The sequence below is a fragment of the Cupressus sempervirens genome, chromosome 2 (genome assembly GCF_028749045.1).
Source record: "Cupressus sempervirens isolate cs-2001-9-10 chromosome 2, ASM2874904v1, whole genome shotgun sequence".
NCBI lineage: Eukaryota > Viridiplantae > Streptophyta > Pinopsida > Cupressales > Cupressaceae > Cupressus > Cupressus sempervirens.
In genome coordinates, this window is record NC_143119.1 from 619479047 (window position 1) to 619491572 (window position 12526).

The following is a 12526-nucleotide window of genomic DNA, read 5'->3' on the forward strand; positions in this document are numbered from 1 at the left end:
GTGATTTTGAAAAGCATGTAAGTGTTTCTAAGGATGCTCATATTTTGCCCCATAATTTTTTTCATTTAGTAAAATCACTTCCTCAAAGTTTGATATGGAAAGAGATATATAATCCAAACAATCTTCGTCAAATTTTGGAGGTGTATATGACAATACCTCAAATGTCTTTGCAGATGATGACTTGTTAGATGCAAGGGATATTAGTGAAGGGAAATTTCACACTATTTCAGATTCTTCTCATGTTGATATTGCTGCAATATGTTTTGATGTTTCATGTGATGAAGGGGAAAATAGTGAAAGTTGTCAATCCGACTATGGATTTTCTTTATGTGCTGATAAGTGTTGTAGTGATGAGTTCAAGGTTCATTCTAATAGATTGTTAGATGAAGAAAATAAATGTGATCAGCATAGTTTAGATCAGCACTTTCAAGATAAGTTTTCATACTTGGTGACTAATCAGTTGTTTGAGTGTGAAGAGGTCTTAGCTAAAGATAAAACTGATTGGACGAGTAACATGGCTGCAAATAGGCAGCGATCAGATTTCACATACTCCTCACACCCGGATACACAAGGTAAGTTGCAAAATTTTGACACATGCAACTTTTTGAACAAAGTAGAATATGAATCATTCGTGTTTCCGGTTGATAGCATGCAGCATTCATATGTAGGTGACGGTTTTCAGATTAATTCTAGTTTACATGAGCATGCTGATCTGTATTTTCATAGTGAGCATGATATAAAAGTTAATGCTACTTTGTAGATGCACTATGAGAAAGAAAACGTAGATTTTGTTTTGCCAAGTGTTTTAATTCAAAGTGTTAATCTGATTGGTGAAACTAATAGAAGTGATGTTTCTAGCTTACCTCTTGAAAGTTTAGATGAAAATCAGATATATGACAGAGGTAAGAAGTTTTGATAAGTTCGGTAGCCCGGGGCCATTGTTTGTACAGTTTAGGAGTAGTTGTTTTTGCTTTCAATAAAGCTATTCGAGAGAATTTTTTGCTGTCAAGACTGTGGTCTACTTCTCCCAGAGATTTTGAGCCCTCGTATGAACATGCATATTCATCGTCCCCAAATAAAGCTATTGTTGGTCATGTTTTCACTTCATGTCTATATGAATATATCTCAAAGTGAATGTTCCAAGTTCCTTTTGTGAAAATTAGGGTTTGGTGTTTTTAAGTTTGTTAACCCTAGAAATTCCCTAAATTTTGTTCCGCTAAAATGTTGCCCTAGAAAAACTTTTGGGTTATGTGCCTCTTCAAATTATTTTGAACAGGATAAATCATTTTAAAATTACCCCTTTATATTTTCGGGAACCTTTTAAAAGGTTGTTCTCATTGTTTCGTAAAGCTCTCGAAATAATATTTAACCACAAGATCTCTTCAAGATCGACAGTGGTCGCTATGTCGTCATCGGAAACCACAAAGTTTTTACCCTTGGCGACATAACCACTACCCGTAAAAGGATATACTACGGGACCAAACCTAAAGATGGCGCCATAAAAGTTACTTCCCATTAATAGCCTCGTCAGCACGTCAGTTTGTCAGAGTGTCAGATGCCACTGAGGATGCGCACTGAAAGAGATGTATTGTTGATCCGCACTATCAAATCTCTTCAAGATCAATGGTGATCGCATTGTCGCTATGAGAAGTTGCATGAACTTTACTGCTAGCGACATAGCAACCAAAGGAAAATACCACAGGCCCACTCTGCTTACAATGAAGTTACCTTTTGGTCTCTACCATTCGATGCAAAGATCATCAACGATGGTCGCTATGTGTCCAAAGGAAGTGGCTCGATTTTTACCCTTGACGACATAGCAAGAGCATGACATGTGTCCAAAGGCACAAGTGGGTCCAATATAAATCGCCAACAGTGAAAGGAAAGGCTTATATGGAAGAATTTAATTGGATCGATCGCCAACTTGGAGGGTTGAAACTGAGTCATTAAAGGTTTTGTTCCTCAATCATCGGATTTTTCAAAAATTGACGGCTTGTTTTTAAAATCGAAATATGGTGCCACCTTGTTTCTCTACGATCCATTTATGGGAATTACGGCTCCCCATGCAAAGTAAAAACTAGGGATATATTGCAGAACTCAAAGATTTTCTTCGTGCAAACATATTTTTGATTTTCTAAGAGCTAGAACCTGTTGAAGAGTTTTTCCCACCTGGTTGAATTGTGAAAGAATTTTCTGTATTAGCGATTTACTGCAGTATTCATAAAGAAGATAGCAAAGAGCCAAATTTTGTTCATGCAAAACAGTTAGAACTTGATGAAACTGATGATGATGAAATGGAACAAAATGAAGTGCATATAATTGACACATCCGTAAAAGCAAAAGAGGACAGAGGTAAGCAACCAATTACAATTACAAGCACAAAGGCCCAAATAGATGATTTGGCAACAAGACAACCAAATGTGACTATCGACCTATCAGTACAAGATGAGATGGATGGAGAACCCTAGGTTCAGCTCATCTTTCAAGTACCAAAACAAGGCCCATTACATGCAAGTCCAATGGTCACACACTCCGAGGAAGAACAACAACAGCAAAGCCAATCATAAACTTTCAACAACGAAAAGTGCAGCAAAAGTGGTCCCACAAGAGAATATTCATGATGAAAGACATTTTGTTGCACCAATTTTTGTCTTTTGTGACAGTAACTTTGTAATAGCTGTTCTATCTTAAGGATAGCTATCAGTACTCTCCAGACCTAAAGCTTGTTGCATCTCATATTATATAAGTGAGATTCCAAGGCTAGAGAAAGGGTCTGATTTATTGTATAACTTTTAGTTCTATTAGTTTATTTTGGTCCAATTTTCTTGATGTCAACTTTATGATGTATTTTCTCTACAGTTCTGAGAATACATTAATTTTCCAAGATCATGGTGTCTTGTTTTGAGTTGTTTTGAGTATTATGATATTATCCAATGTTACATAATTTTCAAAGAGAATTGATACAAAAATCAACTGTCCCCATATCTTTTCTCTCTGAGTCTTGTCTCCATTTTTATTGGCTGATTATTTTGAGATTGTATGAGCAAAGCTTGTTCAATTTAATGCAACTAAGATAAGTTGTATGTCAATTCATCATTGTTTTTTATTCAAAGGATTATGTAAATGCTTCAGTGAATATGATAGGATCTCCAGGTAGTAAGAAGGATTTGTGTAAGAATGAGTTTTAGTGAGAATTGCTGATAATATTGATTGTAATGCAATCAATTAGGTCAAAAGGTTGGATAGACTCTGAATCCCAATGGATGAGGCACTGATCAATTATTTTAGTTAGCATATGAAGATATCATGGATAAGCATCAAGTACAATTTTAAAATCAAAATCATTTTTACTTTAAATGTATGAAGAATGTCATAGCTGGTCAATACTTGTTTACATTTGAACTCTGAGTTATAGCTAACTGTTGTCAACCAGAATTACTTGTAGACCTGAGAAGAATTGTGACCAATCTGCTATAGGGGATGAATATTGTAATAAAATGTCATTGAGTGAATGAAATGAGAAAGTAATATCAAGTTTCGAATCTTTGTTATCCCTCAGGTGCACCCGCCTTAGTTTTGCAGAGCCAAAAGAGTAGAAAATCTTTTATGATTTTGTTGAAGTTGGGTCTAGATCTGAAGACCATCTAGCTGATCATGGTAAATAGCTAATCCTTAGATTATTTTGATCTTTACCATCTTGGTATCAAGTATTTTGTTGCTTGGTAGTGTCAAAACACCAACACCTAAGTATCCACTTGTCTACTAGTGAACTTTGTTTTAGGTGCTTTAAGTTAGTTCCTTTGGGTTATGCTACTAAGACTTAAATTTCACTCCTTATGCCTCTAATATGGGTTGATAATACTCTTTTTATAATGAAATGCAATATATGTGTGTGTGTGTGTTAACTATAATTATGTTTTTAAAGGATAGTTAATCGTGTGGTAATTGAATATATATATGTAGCATGTTTTGTTCCTATTAACATTTATGGTGCAGAATATTAAGTGAAGCATGATCAGCAAGGAGTTCAAATCAGTTGATACTTTCGAAGACTCGATCCTGCGGCTCAGCAAGAACCGGAAGAAGGAGAAGTCTTCTTATGTGTTCATCACAGCTCATGTTGAGAAAGTTCGTTGGATGTCCTTAATGTTGAGAACATCTAGGAAGTAGTGGAGGACTATATCTACTCACTGTGTTGTTGAATGAGTCCAATGTTCTTCATGTTGTGGATATTTTCTTCCTTCTTTCTAGCCTTGTAATAATTCTGATCCACTAATTCTTGGGCGTGGATTAGTTAGTCAGCTGTGTATTCTTGTTATAAATAAGTAGCTGCTCTCCTGTGGGAGCTAGCTCTGACAATTAGGTGTTCTTATGTAATAGCATTATTAAGTTTCAATTCAGCTCAAGTTTCAGCATGTTTTGCAATTAGCACCTTTCTGCAATGTGAACAAAGCTATGAGATTTTGAGCATAACAGTGTGTAATTGAGTACTCACTCAAGGGGGGCCATTAGGTGTGTAGTCCCTGTTAATTTTAGCATTAGTTTCCTTCAGCGGAGTTTGTGAGCTTTGGAGTTTGTCTGTTCCTGCAGCCACTGGAAGTAGTTTCCTGCGTCTGTTCCTGCAGCCAAAGCAAACAGAGTAGTTTCCTGTCTGAAACACCTTAACTTTGTTGCAATAATTCATTCAGTCCTAGTTCAGCATTTAAAATTCCGTCAAGCATTTCACTTACTTTAGTTTCCAGTACTTATCTTTCAAGATGCTTTCTTTGAATTGTAGAATAGCATGAGTCTAGTGGGGACTTAGTGCACATACAGTGCTGACCCATTTTGAGTTCACATCCCTGGGTTGACAAAGTAAATGAGCCTTCCTTGATCAAAGGAACGGCTACTCAGTTTGGATGTCCAATCTCTGAGTTGAGTTCATGGCCTAGTTATTAATCTAACTGGGAAGACAAGCATTTACCACAATGCGGTCACAACCATTCCAATGCAATGGTGTCCACTTTGATGCAATAGTGACATGGACTTAAAAGGGCATAGAAAATAATTATAATTAGAGCTCTATTAAGGTAACTACCTTTATGCATTCATGTGAAACAGGATGCCTAAGGAAACTTTATCTCCATATAGTTAGAAAAATATATGAACGTTCATTTTGAGAAGTGATGTCTTATGAATCCATTTACTTAGGCTTATCTGTTTGAAAAAAACGATTGAAGAGAATCTCTCTCTCCCCGCTCTTGGTGACTTAGTGATTACATTAAATGCATTCATGGACTATATCTTAGAAAATTAGATGTATTCATGTAATCTAGATTCCTCTCTCTTGTTTAAATGAAAGGGGAGATTTGTGAATGTTTATGATGAAAAACCTCTATCCCTTCTCTCTTGGTTGCATTGGAAGTTAATGAAGGCAAAACTTGTTTCAAGTATATTTAAGAAATGGAATAAGTGAATGTTTGAAACTAGTAACACTATCTTATTTCTCTTTTCTATTAACTAAATGTTAGTCCTTTATTGAAATAATGTGAGTGGAAGGCATAGTATTCTAGAGGAGTGATCATCATGAGGGTACTACCCCCTTGTTCGCATCAAATGTGATGGTGCCATTCATCTTATAGCATGCTTCTACAGTGCTGGGTGTTTCACATGGCACAACCCAATATTTCATTTTCTTCTCTTCCCTTTGACCTTGCACATTGCCAACAGATTCTCTAGACATGTTAAGTGTTAGATGAAATTGCATGTGGTGACAACTCCTATCCATGCTTATCACATTATTATTTCTGTAGTATTTATTTCCTTTAGAAAAAGGTTGGATAGACATTAGTTTCATGCATTGAATGATGCTATGCCATTTTATACACTCAAACATTGTGTCGAATTAGGTACCCACCAATGCTCCTAAAATCTAACATACAAACAATCTCAAACTTACCAAGCATCATCTAGTCAACAAATACTCTGGAATAAGTGCCATTGTGTGGCAGATTTCACCTAAAGAAAACAAAAGGGGTCTACTACATATACTAGAATAATGAAAGTACCTGTAATATGCGAAGCCGCATTTCTGGGCTCATACAAATTTGGCCTACATGTCGACGGTCTCGGCAGAGACTGCAAAAACTATAAAAACATTTGGCACATTGTGCATGATTGTCTTCATCCTCCAAGCATGCTGCCTCACAACGAGGGCAGTATACAACATCTTCCATTGAATCTAATGTCTTCTGCAAAAGCAAGGATTCCCACCTTTCAAAAGCTTCATCCCCAAGAAGGCTCTTTAATAAAGCAGGTGAAATAGAAACTCCACATTTAGGATCTGGACAATTCAGCTTATTGACAGTGCCATCTTTGACATGAACATGTGAGTACATTTCCATGCACTTCCAACAAAAGATGTGTTGACATATTAATTTCACAAACTCCGACCCTGCATAAGCACATAACCATAAGCATAAGCCAACCAACATATTTATGTAACTTCGACTACAAAATACGGATCACAAGAATGCAAATGCACACCTGGATATTGATTGAAGCATATATTACACACATGCAAAGTGTTCTGGAATACTTCATTATTTTTTGCATCATTGTATTGCATTAGTCGAGGAATATCAACATCTGGAGTGGAACAACCTGAAATTGCTCTCCAATCTACCTTGGTCTTCATGCCATAAGGATCTAATAATACCTCATGATTAAACCCCAGTTCTGAAAGAGAGGTGCTGTGTAGCCACTCTGCCCATTTATATAATACTACTTGGCCTGAATCTTCATACCAGATATTGTCCAAGCACTGACAAAGCTTTGCAATACTAACAGAATCCAACCAGTAAGACAAAATTGCATATTGTGGAGGCAAATCATATGGATATGATTTAGGAAGAACGCACACCAATACAAGAGGAGGAAGATGTTGAACACTGAATGTGTACTTGTTTTCAACAAAAGGATCTTCACTTAAGGAAGAACTGTTATTGTTTCCACTAGGTCCACGTCTACTAAAAAATGGTGCAAGGCTTACTGTGATTAAAATATTCTCGGGAATCTCAATATGAATAGATATCTGCAAAACAATGGTAAAAAATATTAAGACTCATCCATTACCTCAATTATACGGCAGAAACATACAAATTTGCAAAATCAGCTAACCTTGAGTGCACACAGGCTGTCATCTTCCCTATCAAATACCATTACATCATCCCCATAAATCGCCTTCAAGGCTAGTAACTGTTGTGAAGAAACCCAGTAAAAGAAAATATAAATTAACAACACAGCTAAGAAGTAAATCAATATATAAATGTCTCTATAATTCAAATGAACCAAAAACAAAATAGAAAAGCTACTGCAGATTACTTTTTAATTAAAAACTTGAAGATGCTAGGAGCCTGGAAAATCATGTAAACAGTAAATCTACACTAGATGAGGATGGATGGTAGGTCCCAGTTCAAGTTGCAATGCAATTTGAGAATTGCAAATAAAAATCAAAGATACTAGGAGTCTAGGAAAACCATGTAAATAGTAAATCTACATTAGATGAGGATAGATGGTAGTCCCATTTCAAGTTGCAATGCAATTTGAGAATTGCAAATAAACTAGGAAGATGTTAGTGAAAGCCACAAAGAGGAATTAATGTGTATATAATTCAAGGTTAGCTTTTCCATATGCTGGCTGAAAGTGATTGCATGGAACAACTAAGTCGAGAATAATCAAATATGGTTCCACATAATTTTGCAGACTATTTACAATACTAGTTTTGCTCCCTGAAATGATTAGACACACAAGCATGTGCCGAAGTGACCAATCCATATAAGTGGGGCACAACATTTCTCCTCTGCACGGAACTTCTAAAGTTGAAAATCTAATGTTAAAATATGTCAATGAATCTCTGGAAGCATATCGAATCGCATCATATGGCAGCACAGAATACATCAAAAGCAACTTTATCATGGTGCCTAAAATCTGAGCTCGCTCACAATTTAAAAAGGGTGAATACATGCATAATTGTTGCCAATGTCTCCAAAAGATAATTTTTTGCCAAAAAAACAAAGCAATAGTTGAATAAAACCAGAAAAAAACAGAACTCGGTGAGATGTTAATACATTTACACCAGTGATATAAGAAATATGAGCTGATTTGAATCCAAGGCAATGTGATTCTTAAAGGTAGGCAGGACTGTATGAAGAGTTAAACTGAAGCGATACAGACTGCAGTTATATAAAGTTAGCCCGCAGCCATGTAAAAATTAGATTACACAAGCCAGAGTCTTGTAAATATTAGACTAGAAATAAGCAGAAGTTAAAAAAACGGTCATAAAAAGTTAGATTGAAATTCAATAAGGAATTTGAAAATATTACATTTCAGCTCAACTGAAATTAGTGGAAATAATAGTTATGATGTTTCCACAGTCCAAGTAGTAATTTGGAAAGATTCTGATTAAAAACTGCATAAGTGTTTTTTACATAGAATACAAAAAATTAACTACTTTTTAATTTCTAGGAAAGCATATATTAAATTGCTATTATTTCATGGGTATTTTGAAGTACATACCTCATCTTCTTGTTCTTGATAATTTATCTCAATTTGTGATTCAGACAGCTCAGGTTCAACCAAAGAAAGCTTTTTCAATTGTTTTACAATAGAATATATATCTCTTTGCTTGCATTCATCTTCTTTGGAAATACTTGAATTGCAATTGTCATCAATCACTGAGCTATCGTCAACTGAAGCTTCAATATCAGACATAACTATAGCTTGGGCATTCTCTGGAACACTCCCCAATGAAGCTGCTAGCAGACTTTCAGAAACATTGCAGTTTTTACCTTCCTTTGAAAAATAATTTGACTGTCCCGAAATGTTGCGTTTTAGTGAATCCTGCTGGATTTTATTACATGCAAAAGACTCGGCATCATTGCTTGAGAGAGATGAACTACGTGGACTTCTCACTCCATTTGCAGCTTTACTTCTCGATGTTTTCTCTAATGCCAGCCTTCCTGCTTGCTCCAGACCTCTATCTATAAACTCTGTTGATAACAATGATGTGGATTTTTCTCCATGATAAATCTCATTCTGCAATTGTGGCTTGTCCTCTGAATCTGAAGTCAATTGCTTTTCCAGAAAACTGTCACTTTCTGCAGATCCTGTGCTCCTACAAGGGGAAGTAAGAGTTCTCACGACCACCTCTCCAGGTACTTCTTTTTTTCCGTGCTTCTTCTTTTTCCCCTTTTTACTACTGGACATTTAACCAATAATGGAATCACCTTAAAATGTTAATGAGAGGTGACTGATAGTTTCATACGATTTCAGAAAACAAAATCCAATGTTTTTACCTGTTCCAAAGATATACAAATTACAGTCAATATCTCCAATTCAGAATAAAATGGACAAGAAAATCAATAATCAGAAAAAATTCAAGTCTTGAAATAAACACGCAGAAAAAAAAGGCCATGAGAGTATAAGCAAAAGTTCAATTAAAATATATAGAGCAAAATTCTGGCTCAAGCGATAGATGCAATTGGGCTTCCCGAGCTATGCCCGGGATTCAAATCCAAGAGACAGCCTAAGTGTTTAGATTAAGTAGATTACTATTTCCAATGATCTGAGAGCAATATACTGGACGATTAAGTTAGGTATAATACCGCATCCAACAAGAAGGCGGTAACATACTCAGTATTACCAAGTAAGATACCCAGTATTTTTTTTGGTCAGAGTACCATATCCGATACAGTGAATGTAACATACCCATGGAGGAGGCCAGACATGGTCCAAGATGACTTTGATCGAAGAAATATTGTTGATAAAGGCATCTATTGTAAACATTGCCGCAAAAAAATTAAGGAATTCACCAACTAAAACACAAAAAGCAAAATCAGTCCAAAGGGTTGTAAAAGCAATGCTAATGGCGAGCAATAATCAGAGCATCAAAAGGGCTTACAGGTTCGAATAATACAGCATAAATTGTACCCAAGGCAACCAGAACCTCACACGATACTGAACAAAATAAAAATATGACTAATTTAGTGAAGACAAAGGAAAAAAATAACATGTTAGGCTCCAAGATCACTAAATTTTAACCGCTTTAGGAAAGCACTCATCTCACAAACCCCAACAACTGAGTTGCTACCAGTTGAATTTACAGATTATTTATTTTCAAATTTGTAAAAACGGACCCGGGGATTACTGGATAGACTTTCCCCAGGAAAATGTTTCGGTTAGAATTTAATCACACACAAAAAAATCGATTTTTGCAAGGAAAGACAACTGCGATGCATGCTATTTCCCCTTATAATATTTTGCAACACATGATTTTTTAACTCAGCCGTTACCATGACTGTATCAATTGTCACTTAGAATATATTAGAACACAAGATAAAATGAATTATAAACGAAAAAAGAAATATTGGGAGAATCCTTACAGATTGTCTAATTGCAGACATGTAAGTTTGACAGGATCGCAACTTGGAATATAGAATCTTGCTACCATCAAGGCTATGGCGATGAGATGGCGGTGGCGATGGCAATGGTACGAATAATTATACAAAAGTATGAAATAAACATATAGTGCCCAAGCTTCGAAGGAACCTTATCTCGCTTGGCCCCAGTCCAGGACGATACAAGAGTTTCCCCTTGGATGAATACATAGAACTTGTCTATCGTTGAAAACACGGGAAATACGTATTATCGTATGCAGAGTAAGAATTGAAACGAAGTTTTTTTTAATATTTATCAGGTTGAACATCTTTTTTGTTTCAATTTCGTGAATCTTCTTCTGATCAATTTGACAGTAAATTCTATTATAATTGAATCTTCATATAAATTGGTGTGATTTTTTGTATAGATAAAGACCAAAATAATTGTGATGACTTGGAGTAGATTAGATCTTAAAGTGAAGTGTTTTGTAAGAAAATCAGAGTTTTTGAATAACTTTTTTATTAGATTACATAGATATGTGGGAAAAAAATATTATGGTATTTCATAATTCTTATGGGATTGCTATATTTTTTTTATTAGTTCCTCGCAGGAATACTTATGCATTCATGTCAATCTAAATATAACATTAACACTAATCAATCAAATCTAAAAATTTAAAAGATTATATGAGATTTCAAATGTTTATATCTTTTTCTAATTTTTTCATTATTTTATAAATCACATTTTTCATTCATTCTATTGGTTCATACTATTTTTGGTGGGGGAGAAAATTAATTTTCTTCAAAAAGTACAAATATTTTTTAATAAACATTAATGAATTATTAATTATTAATTATAACTTTATCTTTTTCACATTTGTGATAAGTTGATAAGATTTTGTTTTTTCAACCATTTTATCTTCCACCTCACACAACATGTCTAATCAATATTAATTATCACAATCTATTAAATATTTTTAATTTCTTATTTTAAATATATTTATTATTAGTTTTACATTGATGTTTATTTTTTATTATTTGATATAGCTTGTTCCTAAAACATCATGTAATACATAAGTTCAAATTAATTATATATATATATATAACTAATAAATATGTCTTTTTAATATAATTTTAATATGTTATATCTTCGTATTTAATTTCTTATTTTTTTAAAACTTTCCTTTTTAAATAAAAGTAGTTAAATTATTACTATTATTTTACTTTTATAAAAATAAATTAAACAATATTTTTTAAAATTATATTTTATAATAGTGTTTGTAATATGTATAATTGATAAGTGTTACAAATTTTATATTATATTATTTATTATTATTAATATTTTATATTTAAACAATTTATCATTTAGTTTAAATACATTTAAAACTTAAATATATATTTTAATATTAAATTAATAATTATATTTTATATCAAAAAAATACTAAAGAAATAACCACGAAATAGAAATAATTCAATTTTAAGAAATATATAAATTATTATTAGGTTTTTATAAACTATGTATTGAAATTAAATAGTTATAATTTATTTCTTATTTATTACATCATATTTATTCATCAACATCAAATTTATATGTATTACATCTATTTATTATTTACAAATGTACATATTAAATTATATAGATATTATTTCATAATTAAAAATTAGTTAATTTTATGAAAAATTTTGGAAATACAAAACATTAAATAGTAAACCTTCTCTAATTGTGTAAAATTAAACAGTTAGTTTTACTTATAAAATGTTTTTATATTTCAATACATTTCATTTTTTCTTATAGAAATGTGAGTTTTAATATAAAAATCAAATTCTTAGTTTCATTACTTAAAATATAATATATTTTAATTCTTTATTATAACCATGATTTTATTTTGACTATTTATTTTATCAAAAAAAAAATTATATTTAATTCTCTCTCACACACACACACAACTTATGTTACTATCACTCTATCTTACTATTTTATCTCTCTTCCTCTTCCTCTTCCTCTTCCTCTTCCTCCTCTATATTATCTATCATTTTTTCCTCTGTATATGTGTTTATGTTGTTATTGTTGTATACTATTATTTATCTCTATCCTAGTTTTTGTCCAGTGC

At 33.3% G+C, this 12526-nt stretch overlaps 1 protein-coding gene across 1 annotated transcript in view; it reads right to left on the bottom strand.

The window, feature by feature from the left end:
• Positions 1-10699, bottom strand: part of LOC149574902 (uncharacterized) — a 130806-nt gene extending 120107 nt beyond the window's left edge. The window contains exons 1-5 of the mRNA XM_089814752.1: positions 10422-10699; positions 8557-9335; positions 7159-7236; positions 6526-7072; positions 6048-6433 (exon numbers count right to left, since the gene is read on the bottom strand). Of these exons, the coding sequence (XP_089670878.1) occupies positions 6048-6433; positions 6526-7072; positions 7159-7236; positions 8557-9246 (1701 nt within the window). The 5' untranslated portion in view covers positions 9247-9335; positions 10422-10699. The remainder of the gene's footprint in view (positions 1-6047; positions 6434-6525; positions 7073-7158; positions 7237-8556; positions 9336-10421) is intronic.
• Between the last annotated feature and the right edge of the window lie 1827 nt (positions 10700-12526).